A 17640-nucleotide genomic window follows, 5' to 3' on the forward strand; every position below is an offset into this window, starting at 1 on the left:
TAACAATTCCCCTCGTGGGCACATGCTCAGCAGACACGAGTGTTTATGCTCACCAAAACACCTGCACAAGAAAGTTCATAGTGATGGGATTTATCATAGTAAAATACTGGAAGCGGCCGCCCAAGTGCAGAATGGATAAAGAAACTGAGGCATACTCCTGCAAATGAGGAGGACGCACGGTGGAGGCGAGCTGGACTACTAATCCGCAGCGCAGCACGGATGAATCTCACAGACGTGATGCTGGGTGCAACAAGCAGGGCACAAAAGAGCATGTTTCGTGTGATTGCATTCCTGCGAAATTCCGAAAAGGCGATACTAATCTATGATGATAAAGATCAGCATAGCGGTTATCTCTGAGGGGAGCCTGTTATGAGTGGAATACCTTAGATCTGTGCACTTTACTGAGTATAAGTTACACCTCCATAAAAAAAGAAGAATAAAAAAAGGTGTGCGTTGTGTGTTCTTCTTCCTGGATGAATAACTCATTATATATTCATCCATTTTTTTTTCCCCCTCTGGCCTGCTTCTTTCAAAAAAGATTGCTCAAAATTTATCAGGGAGGCAATCTGAGTGATACTACACAAAGGGCAGGTAATCGAGATGAAACCAGGTGTGAGGGGAGCCCTCAGCATTCATGTCGGAAGTCCTAAGCACTTCCTAGGGGGTGAACCGAATGAAGCTTCCCAGTAGTCACCACGAAGAAGAAACACGGTTCCTCCTCCAATAGCTAACGGTCCATCTGATCAGAGGACAGAGACCCGAGAGAAATTTCACCTGTGCTGTCTCAGAAAAAGGCAACTAGATAATCAAGCCCCTGTCTGTTTAAATTTTTTTTTAATGTTTATTTATTTTTGAGACAGAGAGACGGAGTGTGACTGGGGGTGGGCAGAGAGAGAAGGAGACACAGAATCCGAAGCAGGCTCCAGGCTCTGAGCTGTCAGCACAGAGCTCGACGCGGGGCTCAAACCCATGAACTGTGAGATCGTGATCTGAGCCGAAGTCGGGTGCTTAACCGACTGAGCCACCCGGGCGCCCCGCCCCTGTCTGTTTTAAACATTCCATTTGGGACCCTGGATCTCCCAGTCCCTTCAGACCATGTTTTCACCCCTAAGGCACTCCCACACCTGCCCTCATGGAATTTAGGGAGAAGCAGCATCCCCGGGCCATCAAAGTCCCTTCGCTGTGCTGCACTGTGGGCCTCACAACCAGGTACCCATTACTTTCCTGGGTGCAGTTTGGGGGAAGCCCTGCTCGTGAGGGCTGTGTTTCTGCTCTTGGGGGTGCCGAGCTTGCCATCCTGGTTTCTGGAACTGGGGCTTGCATCCTCAGCCTGTGCTTTGCCGCTCAGCCCATCTTGCTCGCCGGTGCTCCCGGGTGGCCCGGCCCCTTCCCCTGCGACAGGTCTACTTGGAGCAGCTCCGTGGGGGCTGGGCTCTTGCCACCTTGGCATTTGGATTGAGGGATCTTTCCACTTTCTGGTTCCGGTTTTTGAGTTGAATTCATATACTGCCCCAGTAACTAGAGGGGAAAAAATACGCAACCACCATATAAACGAGGGAATTCAGGATGCTCTCTTCCTCCGTCTCCAGCCCGCTCAGTTCGTACCCTGAGGGAAAGCTGAAAGGCACTAGGAGGTGTGAATCAGGGCACAAACTTTGCCAGCCCGCCCTTTCCAGGAGCTACAGGGCTCCAACCCCACAGGTAGCAAATATCATGCCTCCCTGGGTGAGGAGGCTCAGGACAGGCTCTCGGTTGTGAGATCAGAAAGCCATATAAATCTTGAATTCCGTGTCAGTTCTGGATAAATTCAGTTTCGTTTTTAATGGGGTTACCCGTCATGTTCTGAAGGGTTTGTTTTGAGAGCCCCCGGAATCCCAGATAGAGAAAGGAAGTCACCACATAAGGAGGAAAGGGCTTTTTTATCTATGTTAGGTTAGCAGAGATTGGTAGATGCGGACACTGAGTCTGGCCTCTGTTGAGATGGTGCAGGGGAGCCATTTTTATTGTGTCAGCGTGGCAGACACTAATTGGTGTGTTTATTCACATTAGTTCAATTTGCTCATCCCCCCCCCCCGCCCCCGCCTTTTTTTTTTTTTTCTTCCGTCAACCCACAAATGTAGGTAACAGCCTTGGTCCTCCCTGGCTTTTGCCCCAGAAGCTGGAGTTTCAGGCGATCCCGGCTCTTGCCATTTCCCGGCGGCAAGAGTGGCCTCTCGGCAGGGGATCCCACCAGCACTTATGCTAATGTGGGCACATTATGGTAACAAGTACCTAATAATAGAGGGAAATTTAATTCCAGCAGCAGCAGCAGCCTCTCCTGGAGAGGAGCCATCCTTCCGAGAAGGACCGAGCCGCTCGCATGTGAGGGTGGCAGGGAGCCAGCACGCTTGCCTCCCGAGTTTGGTTTCCTTCCCTTTATTCACATCTATAATTGAGCCTTTGTAAGTGGAGGGATGTGTGTAAAGGAGCTAAATTTGGAGCTGATTTCATGGGGGTGACGGGAGCTCTGGAGGCCAGCTTTACCTTATGTTCATCTTGCCGACCAAGAAGAAATTCTTGGCCCTGATCTAGGGGGAAAAGGAGCCAAGCCTGCCATTTCTCCCTATCTCTCACTACCAATAGGATGGTGTGAGGAGCATTCAGAAAGGACCGGGGAGGTGGTTGAGCTCCAAAGAGCAGGCAGAATTCAGTCCGCTGAATTGGTTTGTGATTTGGGAAGGGAGGCGAGAGAGGGCAGGAGGCGTCAGGTGGAAATCCTCTGAGGCCTCACACATGGTCATGTGCTGGAGCGTGTGCCAGCCAGCTCTGCTCAGAGGTGATCTCACGCTGTGTTGCAGCAGGAAAGGTCAGGCGACATAACCGAATGATGGACCAACTGAGTTGAGGGCAGGAGATTGGATGGGGTCCTTCATGACTCCACCAACCTGGAATGTGAAAAACACCTTTCGTATGGCATTGCCAGTTAATTACCTGGGTCGATGGCTTCTCCATCAAAGACAGAGTTCATCTGGATCGTTTCCTATGGAGAAGAAAGAGACAGCTTCAAGCACAACCCTACACTCCTCCCCCCGGGGCCAGGCCACTCATCTTCACAGCCCGCGTACCTTACCCAGGGCCTTCTTGACACTAGTCTATTTGATAGGCGCTGTGCTAAAGGCCGAGGACGCAGCAGTGAACACGACGGGTGTGGTTACTGCCTGCACAATGCTTGCAATCAGTGGGCGCCATTGACAACAGGTGGACGATATAGAGTGATAAGGTCATGAGCGGGAATATGGCACACCCTGGGGGCCCGGGCGGGCGGGAGGACATTCATCTTGCCCTGAGTGAATGATAGGCTACAGCTTCACGGGAAGTGGAGCAGAGATGCCATACAACCCTGGCTGAGATCTACTTTGCCTGAGCGGGATCTGTCAGGCAGATGGGCAAGGTGGGCACAGGAGAGCACTCACATGCTCCCAGCGTTGGGCTATGACTGCGACCCCTTTCCTCGGCTGATACAATGTTGCCGCTGGGCGTGCCCCCCTTACCGAGGCCTTGTGCTCCTTATCTCTTTCTTCCCCTGTTCTCTGTGCCTCCCTCCAGGACCCGACCTCTGTCGGCACGGAAACACCCCCTTCCCTCCCAAGGTGCCCGCCAGTGATGCCCTTCTTTAGCACGCTGATGAGGACTGTGTTCAGAGTCTCGTGGCCTTTCCAGCGCCAGTTTGCGTCACACAGGCCATCATCTGCACACTGGCCCATGGCTACTTCACTCCAAAAACAGAGGAAGTGGAGACCATCTGGGTTTTATCCATTCAAACAATTCAGCAGCTGCACTTCTATGGTCATGGGGACTACTTATTTAATTGATTGATTTAATGTTACATATTTCTAAGGTGCTCTCTGAGTGGCATCACCAGGGGTATTGCCTTAGACAATGAGGCTAAGGAGATAAGAGATCAGCTCTTTCTCACGCTCGTAGACAGGCCCGTACTTGTAAACACTTAGGTGATGGACCTGAGGCAAAGATTCTGGTGCCCTGGACTGTCTTCTTCGTTGTGCATGTCATTCCCCAAATGTATGGGTCCGGGATCACAACAAAATCTTATTATCGGGGGCTGAGGGAGACTTGGGGAGTCACCTTCAAGTTCTGTCACTTCTCAGTGGGCAGATCAGGTTTAGTAAAGAAAAACAAGGAGGGGGGCACCTGGGTGGCTCAGTCGGTTAAGCATCCGACTCTCGATTTCAGCTCAGGTCATGATCTTGCAGTTTGTGGGCTGGAGCCCCACATCGGGTTCAGCACTGCTGGTGTGGAGCCTGCTTGGAATATTCTCTCTCTCTCTCTCTCTCTCTCTCTCTCTCAAAATAAATTAAAAATCTTAAAAAAAAAAAAAATAGGAGTGCCTGTGTGGCTCAGTTGGTTAAGCATCCAACTTCAGCTCAGGTTATGATCTCACGGTTCATGGGTTCAAGCCCCACATCGGGCTCTGTGCTGACAGCTCAGCACAGATTCCATGTCTCCCTCTTTGGATTCCAAGTCTCCCTCTCTCTCTGCCCTTCCCCTGTTCACGCTCTCTCTCTCTCTCTCTCTCTCTCTCTCTCTCTCTCTCAAAAGTAAATAAACATTAAAAATCTTTTTAATTAAAAATAAATTTTAAAAAATTTTAGTAATAAAGAAAGAAAGAAAGAAAGAAAGAAAAGGAGAAAGAAAGAAGGAAAGAAAGAAAGAAAGAAAGAAAGACAGACAAACAAGGAGGTAAGGGTGGGGGGAGACTCTCCAACTATCTTGTATCACTTTGCATTTATGTGACTCTAACAACTTTCAAAATATTTCCCCACCTGCAAGCTCAGGGCAAGTGTTGCTCCCATTTTACAGATGAGGAATTTAAAGCTTAAAGAGGCCAAGGGAGTCTGCAAGATCATACAGACAAGTGTGCAGAGCCGACCCCTGGCCCAAGCAATGTTCTGTCTCCATCACTTTTCCTCAAGGTTGTGGAACAGCAAGGAAAAAATAAATCCCACTGAAGGCTGAAGTTCCAGTTGTGGTCTTCAGCTCTTCTCCCCTAGCTCAGTCTCCCAGAGAGCTGGTGTAGATAATAAACACCACTATTCCATATTTATGAAATCCCGTTCTTCTGCAAATATATCAGCAGACATGTTCAGTGGAGGGAACAAATTCTATCAGGAGCTCGTCACACAGCAATCTGTTCCAGTGGCCAAATGCAAGCGTCTCCCTGAATGATAAATACCACCTCCCCCCACCCCACCCTCGTGGGGCTGTGGCAGGGTCTGCCTGAGAGGGGACGGGAGTGCCCCACCACACATCACCCACGCCTGTTGCCCCATGGCCAGCACACTTACCACCAAAACCCCTCTCTTTGTATTCTTCATTTCTGCAGGGAATAGAACAGACAGAAGTGAAGCTTCTTGGACACTAAATTGACCTTAAAATTCTACCTCCACAATGGGATTTCTCTTAAACAGGCTTTGAACTTAGTATTGCAGACATGACAAGGAGCTAGTTCTCTGTAGACATGTTTATTGACAGCTTTCTACCTTCTCAGAAAAATACACTCACACACACACACACACACACACACACAACAATAATAATACACAGAATTTTAAAAACGATTTTACTCTTTTCCTACTTATTGCTATTCCTGGACCTGGGAAATTAGCCTTTTAATGAAAGATCAGAAAGATCTGGTTGATACATTTGTTCATAATGTGGGGATTCTTTGCATCCATTCTCTATGCCCTTTAAAAAAAAAGTAGCTAGGGTGGTGGGTGACAGTTTGTGAAGCTCTCATTAAAATCATTTCATTTGATATGATCAATAGCCATTATAATCAGATTTCTAACCCTGCTTAGATGTGCCTTGTGCTTGTCAGAGGCGCCTGCCTATGGGGTGAGTGATTAAAGCAATCTTTTTTTAAAAATCCACTTTCCTGGGGTGCCTGGGTGGTTCAGTTGGTTAAGCATCCTACTCTTGATTTCAGCTCAGGTCATGATCTCAGGGTTGTGGGATCGAGCCCTGCATTGAGCCTGCTTCAGAGTCTTTCTCTCTCCCCCTTTCCCTCTTTCTCTAAAACAACAACAACAACAACAACAACAACAACATACACACTTTCCAGTTCTCTGTCCTGTCTCTTCCCATAGCCTGGATTCCCCTTGAGGCAGCAACTTTTGGGGCTGGGTGCGGACATCCCCTCAGGCTTGGAGTTATCCAGATGGACCTCGCTCAACTCATCCAAAGTCCCAGCTCTCCCTGCCCATCTGACTGCACCCAGCCCCCCTTTCTGACAAGCCTGATCCAAATAACTTGTGGAAATGACCAAATCCATTACAGTCTGAGCATAAAGTGTCATTTGTTCTTGAAAAAGAGGCATCTGCCCAATACAGAGCATCGGCTGTCCTCAAGAGGAGCCACACGCATCCACGTGCAGCAGCACAGTAGACGCTGTGTTTAACTCACAGACAATTCACTCCTGTCCCGCTGGAGGGGAACAGACCTTTAGGCGCTGAAGTTCAGCTGAGTGGAGGCAACTCTGGGTAGGGAACAGGCAGAACTAAAATGAGAGATCTGAGGGACGCCTGGGTGTCTTGGTCGGTTAAGCATCTGACTCTTAGTCTCGGCTCAGGTCATGATCTTACGGTTCACTAGATGGAGCCCCGTGTTGGACTCTGAGCTGACAGCACAGAACCTGCTTCGGATTCTGTCTCTCCCTCTCTCTCTCTCTGCCCCTCCCCTGCTTGCGTGCTCTCTCTCTCTCTCTCTCTCTCTCTCTCTCTCTCAAAATACATAAAAATTTAAAAAATAAAAAATAAAATGACAGGAGAGATCTGACACACTGATGGCACCATGCACCCCACCCTTCCCTTTCTGCAGCTACTTCTGACCTCTGTTTCTTTCACCCACAGATGATGTGGCTGAAAACTCACCAAGACAGAACTGCACCCTGATTCTCTGCCAGGTTGGAACCCTTTTATTTAGTACAACAGAGCAAGCAAAAATCAACAATAGTGAGAGCCACAAACAAAGAGAATAGGCCTGGTACATACCTCCTTTCTTCACCCTGCAGAGGGAAGAAAAGGGATGGACAAGAATTAACCTAAGAGTAACCTGCACTGGCGCACATGTGATAACCTGGGGCCTCTGGACAACTGTATTCCTTGGGATTCAGGGACTGATTAAAAGAGGGGCCAGCCATGGGCACTAAAATGAAGACCGGGTTCCTACCCCTGCTCCAAACACAGCAGTTCCGTCGCCGTTGGTTTGGTACTAAAGAGGTTCTGGGAGTTCAATCAAAGTTTGAAAACTATTGCTTTATAGAACATCAGGGGATACATTTTCTCTGACAGCACAGGTGAGGGCATGACCAGCCTGCCTGGCAATTCTCCTGCCTCCTGTCTCTCCCCAGCAGCCAGCTGGAGCAGAAGGCTTGGCTCACAGCAGGAAGCTTCAAGGGCTGGCAGTTAAACCCTGTTTTCCTATAACATGAAGACATGGGGGTGGATGCTGAGCCCCTTCCCATGATAACCTTGGGTTCCATGATTCTGTGACTCTTAGTTTTTTTTAATATAATTTATTGTCAAGTTGGCTAACATACGGTGTCTACAGTGTGCTCTCGGTTTTGGGGGTGGATTCCCACGATTCATCGCTTACATACAACACCCAGTGCTCATCCCAACAAGTGCCCTCCTCAGTGCCCACCACCCATTTCCCCTCTCCCTGCACGCCCCCCCCCCATCAACCCTCAGTTTGTTCTCTGTATTTAAGAGTCTCTTATGGTTTGCCTCCCTCCCTCTCTATTTGTAACTATTTTTCCCGTCCCTCTCCCATGGTCTTCTGTTAAGCTTCTCAAGTTCCACAGATGAGTGAAAACATATGATATCTGTCCTTCTCTGACTGACTTATTTCACTCAGCATAATACCCTCCAGTTCCATCCACGTTGCCGCAAATGGCAGGATTTCATTCTTTCTCATTGCCAAGTAGTATTCCATTGTATATATAAACCACATCTTCTTTATCCATTCATCAGTTGATGGACATTTGGGCTCCTTCCATGATTTGGCTATTGTTGAAAGCACTGCTATAAACAGTGGGGTGCATGTGCCCCTATGCATCAGCACTCCTGTATCCCTTGGATAAATTCCTAGTAGTGCTATTGCTGGGTCTGTGACTCTAATTTTGTTCTTTGCTGTTGGATAAACGTTGGCAGCCACAGGGTGCAACGAATTTCCAGAGAGGCCAGGCCTGGGTCTGTGTTACGAGCTAGTTTTTCTTTTTTGAGTCAACCATGTTGAAAACAATTCCCATTTAGAATGTAAGTGAGGGCAACCAGGTTCCAGGTACACTTAACCATAAATTGCTTGAGAGTTGCAGTGTCTACTGGATGACTCCCTTTAAGAACTTCTGCCCAAATCCCATTACAGAACACCACCATCCTCACAAGCTTAAGTGTCACTCTTTTGGAGTTATTTTCTTCTTCCAAATCAATTTGCGAGTACAGCCCAAACAAAAATGCCTCTTTTAATTTCAGCAGTTGCTCAAGGATTTCTTACCTTGAAGTCAAGGTTGCCAATAGCAACAAACTTCCCCGATAAATATGGCAAGATGCAGTGCACATCTTTATGCTAATGCCTTATACTTTGGTACAGTCTTTTCATCCTTGGGTTTTACATGATTTGACAGTACTAGTGAATCTTCAAAATACCTTTAAAAGGCATGTGAGATCTTATCATCCCCCCGTTTTGCCAAAACTCAGATTCCGACCCCCTGAGGTAGTTGAACGTGGAGCTGAACTTGGAATCTGGAATCCTGAGCTCACTGGGACTCAGCCACAAAAAAATGATGCAACAAGACTTTTTAAAAAATATTATATTAAGTATAGGAACGGTGCTAAGTGCTTTCTTTGATTTTGCTCATTTCATTGTTTAGTCCTCAAATAAGGAACTGAGATTCACAGAGGTTGTCACTTGTCTAAAGCCCAGATCCAAACCAGGCCGCGTCTCTCTCCAAATCCTGGGCTCAGAACCATCATGCTGTCATTGCAGGAGCCTCTGAGACTCAAGAAACTGGGTCTGGAGAAGCGTGGGACAACTGAGTGCTCTCTCTGATGTCTCACTTCAGCCAGTAAGAGACACTCCACGGAGTACAGGGTAAGAGGCGGGTTAGTGAGCAGGAGGGAGCAGGAGGGAGGGGAAATAGGCCTCCACTGACAGCCCTTGAGAGTGAGAGATTGGGGTCACATGCGAAAGAACAATGATTATTTAGTCACACAAAAGCCCAGTGAGTCACTGGAGCCAAGAGCTTAATTCCCTTATCAGTTTTCTGCGCTTCCTCTAATTCCATCCCATCCTTTAAATATTCTACAAATAACAGCACAGCATATTCCTTCACTACTCACAACCAGGTTTTTGGTGTTTTTTTTTTTTTTTTTCCTGAAGCTTTTATCCAGGGCAAGGTCACCAAGGGGTTGAAGCCCCAATTTCATTGAGAACGCATCAAGGACAGAGCAAGTGCCCAGGAAAACCAAAGCAGGCGTTTCCTGGCCCCACAGGTGATGAAGAGGGTACCAGGACTGAGGGGCGGGGGGGGCGCTGGGATCCCCTCCCCCCATCCACTTTTCCTTCCTTCATGCCAGCTGCCCTCTCTGCCCCTCTCTGTCCCGTGGAGAAAGCCTAATTCTCACCTTTCCCTCTCCCCACAGCCCCAGAAACAATGTCCTAAAGGAAGTGGTGGAAAGGGCCCAGCCCGCTGGCAACTTACAGAGTTTTCTGGGACTTCCCAGCCTTACAGGGACAGTGTCTGTGGATGGCTTTGGCCAACTGGACGAACAGGAACACCAGGAGGCCCAGAAGCAACATGGAGCCCAAAGTGATGACGAAAGGCACATACCATGCTGATGAAGAATAAACGTTTTTTCTCAGGACCTGGTGGATGACCTGCGGCTTGAATGACAGAGTGGGGGACGGTGAGTGGAGGGTGGTTTCGGGTGACATATTTGACATCAGCACTGTCTCGTGCTGAGTGTTGATTCTGCTGTTTGTTCCTGCTGTCTACACCAGGCATCTGTGTGCTCAGACTTCTTGCTGCAACCAACCCATCACCTTATTTATAGTCTTTCCAAGCACCCATGAGATCAAAACCCAGAAAATTTAGGAAACTGAAAAGCAGCTCCAAGCCTATTTTTATTCTCTTTCCCCTCTTCCCAAACGCTAAAGATCCCATTGGCTTTTTTTCCTGCCAAATCATGGCCTCACCCCGGGACTGATACAGCCATTGTCTCTCACTGGGAAGGCATGTGCCACAAAAGCTGTTCTTTTTAACACTTTGTAGGCTTTTCAGTGCTCACTCACTACAAGCTACACTTTCAGATGAGGGAGCCGACATCACAGTGAAACCCCAAGTTTGGCATTGGCTTCCTAGAGAGGGAGATAGATAACAAATAAATTATGGAGATTTCGGGGCTGGAGATGTCACAGTTGGGTCAGGTTGTAAGTCCCCAAAAGGTGGAAACTCCTTACTCAGGGGAGTCACTGGCTCGTACCACACCTGAAAGCCCTTAAGACTTTCTTATGCCTCCATCCGTTGGGGTAAGATTGACTCCGGCACATGGGAAATTGGCACTGACCAGCTCCTGGTGGGGCTCGGACAAGCAGAATTTGACCGCCTGTCACAGGTAGCTGTCTAAGGTTCTGATTACTTGTCTTCTAGGATCTGCAAGTGTGGGACCGCTGACTAAGGGCACAACTTCACTAGGAGCAGGAGGAAAGGGGACAAAAGAGTCAGCATAAATATAAGCCAGTCCCTCCCAGGAGCAGGGGGAGATAATCCTATTGCCAGATTCCAAGCCTCTCCTTTCCTTCACACCCTGGTCTGATTATGGTGCCTGCTTGTTTCTTGTTACCATCTACTGCAATCTGTACTTAATGTGCTCATTTCAATACCTGCTCGTAATCTGTCTCCCTCTCAAGATCGGTGGCTCTCAAACTTTAGTGCACATCGAATCCCCTTGGAGGCTTATTAAAAACACAGATCACTGGGCTCCACTCCCAGAGCTTCTGATCCAGTAGTTCTGGGGATGTGGTTGGGGACTCCAGGGCCCAACATCTTTCCCTGGAGGTCATGGTGATGATCACATTGGGCGAGGTGTAACTCCTTTTCAATATTCTGGGGTAGGCCTAAGCATTGGCATTTCTAACAGGTTTCCAGGTGATGCTGTTGCTGATGGTCTGGGGACCACTGACCTATATTATAAGCTCCATGACAGCAGAGATCATTTTTGGCTTGTTCATCAAAGCGCTTGGCATATTATAAGTATTCAGTCAATATTTGTAGATCGAACCAATGACTTCTTTTAGAATAGAGGTGGGGAGTAGGTACAGATTGGCACACAGGGACTCTTCAAAATAAGTGGAGAAGAATATACCTGGCAGTTACCTGCCTTTATGGACACTGACTTGCAATGGCTCTTAAGAGCAAGCACAGAAGGGGTTGCAAAGGGAGCTGCTGGCTGCAGGCCCATGAAAGTTGGCTCCTGTGCCACAAGCACCATAGGTGGTCAATACCTGACCTATCATAAATCGGTGCATAAATGCACATCCTTCTTTCCCAACATAGGTTCTACAAGTCCAAGGTCTCACTCAGATCTTAAATGTTTTATTTTTTATTTTTTTATTTTTGAAGGAGAGAGAGACAGCATGAGCGGGGGAGGAGCAGAGAGAGAGGGAGACACAGAATTTGAAGCGGGCTCCAGGTTCTAAGCTGTCAGCATAGAGCCCGATGCAGGGCTGGAACTCACGAACCGTGAGATCATGACCTGAGCCAAAGTCGGACGCTTAACGGACTGAGTCACCCAGGTGCCCCACTCAGATCTTTTGTTTACCACCCAGTGATGACTCCAATCCAGCCTCTCTCTCTCTCTCTCTCTCTCTCTCTCTCTCTCTCTCTCTCTCGCATGGTTGGCATTCCTGGCAACATCCTAACACCTCAACTCTTTTTGGCCCCTCCCATATTTCTCCTGGGTCCCGGGACTCCATCTATGTAAATCACAAGGGATGTATGTGGGGAGTCCAGGTTCCAAAGCCCTTACCCTGGAGGTTGTGGTGGCAATTGTGGTTGGGTCAGGAATGACGCTAATACTCAGCGTCACTGTCCCTGTTTCAACACGAGCCTTAGCTTTCCTCCTGCCAGACAGCAAGTTGCCATCAGTTATGTGGACGAGTAGTTTGTAGTCCCAGGTTTTGTCAAGCCCACTGGCATAGTCAAAGCGTGTCGCAAGGAGCAGGCTTGTCACGTTGGACCCAGCGCTGGGAGAGAAGGTGAAGTGACTGTTGACATTGCCTAAATGAGATGTGAGACAAGGATTGGGGGGAAAGGAAGAAAAGGGAGAAAAACAAGGGCTTAGAAGAACACCGCATTCCATCGTTTCCTCAAACACGCACACCTCAGGTGTAGACTGGTGTTTCTGATGCACCAGAGTCAGGTCAGTGATAGGACATGGGCCTTAACCACACCAGAGACCTCACGGGTACAGGGAAACTCTTGCTCACAAAGAGTGTGGCTGTGACAGGAGCAAAGCAGAAAAGAACAGCACCACACCTGTTCCAGGAGAATGGCTGCCATCTTCCTGCACACCAGGCGGAGATTTAATAATCCTGGGGCAGCCTCTCTAGCCAGTTCTTGCTGTCAGCCTTTATTTGGTAATGCTGTGTAACTCACACTCAAACCAATGGGTGGGAGGGAAGAGGCTAGAGGGGGCCACGTCTCCAGCCATGAGCCAAGTTCACTCCGTGGCCTTTCGTGGAAACTGGCTGGCCACACTGGTGGCAGATGTCCACGGATCCCCCAAAGGAAGGTACCTCCCAGCTTGACAAGGGTTGCAGTCCCGGGTCCTCCTGAATCTACCCCACACCCGCCTCCCCCACAGCTCGGCTGGGGCTCAAGGCTCAGCTTCGAGTGCCCAGGGCGGAAATGCTGCCACCGAGCAGTCCTTGCTCATTCCTCTGGTGGCTCCAGACTCATTACCGACTGAAAACCAGTAAATGGAGCAGGAGATGATGCAATTTTTACTCCCTTAGCAGTGAAGAGCTCCATCAAGGCCTGAGGGTTCTCAGTATGGATTATTTTCATCTTCGGCAACAGCAGTCTCCAGGCAGTCTCTGCCCCTGGGTTTTGTGACATGGCCTGCTCGAGAGGCTTCTTGCTGTTGGAGTTTCTGCTCTGCCAGGGCTCAGCCAGCAGCCGAGATGGATTTTTACTCTCTCACCTGGAATTGCTCTGCTGTTTGGGTTTAAGTCTCTGGCCCCAGCATTTCATTAGATGAGCTATTTTTGTCTAATTTCCATTGAGGGGTGCTCTTTTTTTTTTCCCCCACAGTGGTATATTTTTAAAGAGAGAAAATGAATGGAGTAGAAGAGAATTCCTGAGGACACATTTCAAAATGCATTTAATCTATTTAATCTATTATTATCCAGAGAGAGGACTGGGATTCCCTGCCCCCACTACTAGCTTGCAGGAAAGAAGTGGTTGAGGAGATGGACCAAAAAAACAATTTTTTTTAAACTACATTAATATGAATCACGAATAATGATGGGCTGGGAATTGTAGAGGATGGGGGTGCCATCAATGGGGTTCAATCTTCCTTCGGCCTTTGGGCAACCACGGATGGGAGCCTGGGAAGAGGTAGGTGAGACAGGGAAGCCTGAGTGAGGAGTTATGAGGCACACGACCATGATGCTCCTCATCCCTGCTTCTCTCACTTAAAACACCACCACCCACACACACTGTGCCCAAATCCGTGTGTGAGCACAGACCCCCTTCTCCCTCAACAGCTGCTGAGGCCTCCAACCAACACCAGGACCCTTGGAAACAGCATACCTGAGCCAATGGAGTAACGAAAAGACCTGGGACTGGAATCAAGGTCAGTACACGTCAGCTTGAAATTCTGAATGTTTGTGCCAACTCTCAAACCCACTGGGATGGCCAGGAAATAAGAGTTTGGGGTACAAATTGGCTTTTCATCATTTTCTTCAAGGACGTTCACAGTTACCTAGAGCAGCAAGAAGGCAGCCATGGTTAACAGCTAAAATTTACTGAGAACTTTCTGTGTGCCAGGCACCGGGCTATGCGCTTTTGGTGAGCCAGCTCATTGAACCTCGCCTGAGATAGAAAATATGGTTATTCCCATTCTACAGATGAGGAAACTGAGGCTTAGAGAGATTAGGGAGGGGAACTTCAGGCCGTTCAGTTTGGTGAGTGTCGCAGTTCAGGCAATTTGAACTCGGGTCTGTCCCCCGCCCCCGACAAATGCATCCAGACTCATGGGCTCATCCCCAGATGATGCTGAGTGGTTTTCCCAGTAATGATTGTAAATTTACGGTGATGCTCTATACTTCCTTGCCCATCACCCTTGTGAATGGGAGGTTCTGTCTTTAACTTTGGATCATAGAGCAATGGTTCTCGGCCCTGGCTCCACTTTCATGGGACCTCTCCAGACCAAACGAACTGGACTCTCTGGAGGGTGGGGCCCAGGCACTTTTTTAAATGTTCTCCAGCTGATTCTAATATGCAGCCGGGATTGAGGACCACTGGGATAGAAGGAGTCAACCAGGCTAAGCCAGGATCTCATCTGTAACCTGGACTATTAGCACCGCTCGAAGCTGGTGGCCCTAACCTGTCACAAGCAGGAGCCAGCCTATTCTCCTTCATCGTCGCCTTTTATGCTTGGTGAATTGGAATACGGCCTGGGACGCCTGCCAGCACAGAATCACAGGACGTCAGCCCTGAAAGGGACGTATGTGATCATCACCCTTTTTAAAGGCTTATGAATTTTGAATCATATTCATTCTACCTTTGAAATTTGGGGATTTCAGCTATTTCTGAGCCCGGGAATAAATTGAAATGTTCACTCTAGTTAGCTCCCAAAGTGGAGTCCATTCATTTTTTCTCAAAAACCCAGCCTAACAAACACTACAATTATCTTCAACTTGGCCCGTCTTTTGCTCAGCTAGCAATGCCGAGCCTCACACATCATTAAAAACGTGTCCCGTTAATTCAAAGCCTCTCATCAGAGGGACTGGACTATTCAGGCGATGGGTTATCAGGTGGCTCTCCATTTAAGAGAGAGAGAAATTGGACACAAAGATAAGCGTTGCTCAGACCCCCTTGGAAACTTGGGATCAAAGTTGAGAAATGAACTCCGTCTCCTGACTGAAGCAGTTGTTCCCTGTGTCACACGGGGCTGCCTGCCACTAGCTATGAGTCTATGTTGCCTTATGCTTCCTCACTTTACTGATGGGAAAGACCAAGAAATAGTTGCGTCTTCGTGGCCATCATATTACCTTCGGATAATCCGAACCACAGACAGCACAGACCTCTTCAACCTTAGCTACTCAAAGGGCAGCCACGGACCAACTACATCAGCATCACGTGAAGCATGTTAGAAATGCAGATTCTGAGGCCTACTCAGACCTGCGGACTCAGAATCTGCATTTAACCAGATGCTCAACACCAAAAGTTGAGAACCAGCATGGCCCTGGGCAAGGTGCATCACTTTAAGGTCTACCCTATCTGATGCAATGCAGGTGGGGTAGGAACATGACAAAACTACCGAGGAGGGGGGAAACACAGGGCTACAGTACCACATCCCACTTCTGGATGTACGCATCCCACTGCTAGCCTATGCCCACTGCAAAAGCGAAGAGAGATCCGCAGATGGAAGCTTGCCCCACACAGCGCTAATCAATCTTGGTGACCTCCCAAGAGGTCTACGGATGCCACAACCTTGGGTCTACGGATGCCAATCTTTATTTCCCGGGCTCTGCTAGGTGTGTCCGTGTGTGCCATCCTGGAAACCACTAGACATTTCCTGTTACACCTGCAGGATGGGCTCCATTAAGGTTCCTCATTGCTACAGCCACGGAAGGTGCCAGAGAGAGCCCACGTTAGCCAGTCGGGCTGCTATGAACACACCAACAGCCCCACTCACCGTGACTGAGCTTGTGTCCTCACTGCTGGTGGCCTGGATTCTGAGAATATAGACGGGGGTTGTTTCGTAGTCAGCTTTAGTCACCAGCTGGAGTTCTCCTGTCCGGGGATTGATCCAAAATATGTTTGGGGACTGGAAGCTGGCCCCTCCGGTGGAGATGGAGTACACGACGCGGCTGCGGGGGACGTCTTTATCAGTGGCGTGCACTTGTCCAACCCGGGTTCGAGCTGGAAGAATAAAGCACCTGAGATTAGTACTGCTTTGGGGGGTGAGGGGAGGCTCCATGAGCACACATTCTCATTGCCATGGGCAGAAAGACTTTTGGAGGTCTCTGCTGTTCAAACTCTGTATGTTTTATGTCTTCTATTCTATTAAAATTAAATCACGCTAATGAACACCCACTGGGTAACTGGCCCTAAGATCCAAGCAGTAGAGTAAGGTGTAAAAGACAATCCATGCCTTTATATAGACTCCAAGCCTGCCAGTTATGATGTGATCATAAGCAACACAGCAAAGACCATTTTCATAGGTCCTCACTTTGCCGCCCTGTTGTCCAAATGTCTTCTGCAACTTTCAAATTTTCTGTGTTGAGCATGAATTGCTCTTATAATAAACAAGATAAAAAATAAACAATTTTTATTTTTTAATGTTTATTTATTTCTGAGAGAGAGAGAGAGAGAGAGAGAGTGTGTGTGTGAGCGGGGGAGGGGCAGAGAGCGAGGGAGACACAGAATCCGAAGCAGGCTCCGGGCTCCGAGCTGTCAGCACAGAGCCTGATGTGGGGCTCGAACTCACAAACCACGAGATCATGACCTAAGCCGAAGTCTGATGCTCAAACAAGCCACCCAGGCACCCTGGAAAAGAAACAATTTTTAAAAGGGTTTAGCAATTGATGATGATTGGAGTAGAGAATTTTAAATACTGTTCCATTTTGCTTATTTTACAGAGCTTGTTGGTGGGGCTGCTGGAGTTCTGACTTGCTTGTTTTGTAGAAGATTTTTCTCATATATTGCACTCCTCAAGGGCTGACACCCCTTATTTAACTATATGGCCCCAGCACTAAGTGCTTGACCCAAAGGAGGTAATCCATAATTGTAATAAGATCTGTGAATTTATAAGAAGACTATTACCGCTGCATTTGTTGGTCACTGGATAAGATATAAGGAATTAAAAGGTTTTCTTCAGACCCTCTTTTTATGCTTTGTTTAAAACTTAATGTCAGGAGGGGCGCCCGGGTGGCTCAGTCAGTTGAGAGTCTGACTCTTGGTTTCACCTCAGGTCAGGATCTCACGGTTCATGAGTTCTAGCCTCAAGACGGGCTCCGCAGGGATTCGGGATTCTGTCTCTCAAAACACATAAACTTTTAGGGGCTCCTGGGTGGCTCAGTCGGTTGAGCATCCGACTTCGGCGCAGGTCATGATCTCATGGTCCATGAGTTCGAGCCCCGCGTCGGGCTCTGTGCTGACGGCTCAGGGCCTGGAGCCTGCTTCAGATTCTGTGTCTCCCTCTCTCTCTGCCCCTCCCCTGCTCATGCTCTGTCTCTCTCTGTCTCAAAAATAAATAAAAAAAAGAAACATTTAAAAAATTTTAAAAAAACAAACTTTTTAAAAAGTAAGTTTTCTTTAAAAAAAAGAGAGAAATCAAGGTGTCAACAAAGGGC

General features: G+C 48.3%; 1 protein-coding gene and 1 long non-coding RNA gene across 2 annotated transcripts in view; one reads left to right on the plus strand and one right to left on the minus strand.

Annotated features, from left to right (window-relative positions):
• Positions 1-928: 928 nt before the first annotated feature.
• CDHR3 (cadherin related family member 3) overlaps positions 929-17640 on the minus strand; it is a 66053-nt gene continuing 49341 nt past the window's right edge. Inside the window, exons 12-19 of the mRNA XM_045052264.1 lie at positions 15981-16207; positions 13871-14042; positions 12084-12334; positions 9758-9939; positions 7047-7060; positions 5343-5374; positions 2971-3019; positions 929-1518 (exon numbers count right to left, since the gene is read on the minus strand). Coding sequence (XP_044908199.1) covers positions 1217-1518; positions 2971-3019; positions 5343-5374; positions 7047-7060; positions 9758-9939; positions 12084-12334; positions 13871-14042; positions 15981-16207 — 1229 coding nt within the window. The 3' untranslated portion in view covers positions 929-1216. The remainder of the gene's footprint in view (positions 1519-2970; positions 3020-5342; positions 5375-7046; positions 7061-9757; positions 9940-12083; positions 12335-13870; positions 14043-15980; positions 16208-17640) is intronic.
• On the plus strand, positions 8959-13943 carry LOC123383846. The gene is made up of 4 exons (XR_006594131.1): positions 8959-9147; positions 9436-9548; positions 9699-9962; positions 13825-13943. It is a non-coding gene; the product is annotated as an uncharacterized LOC123383846 (long non-coding RNA).

Source organism: Felis catus, chromosome A2 (assembly GCF_018350175.1).
Source record: "Felis catus isolate Fca126 chromosome A2, F.catus_Fca126_mat1.0, whole genome shotgun sequence".
In the NCBI taxonomy this organism is placed as follows: domain Eukaryota; kingdom Metazoa; phylum Chordata; class Mammalia; order Carnivora; family Felidae; genus Felis; species Felis catus.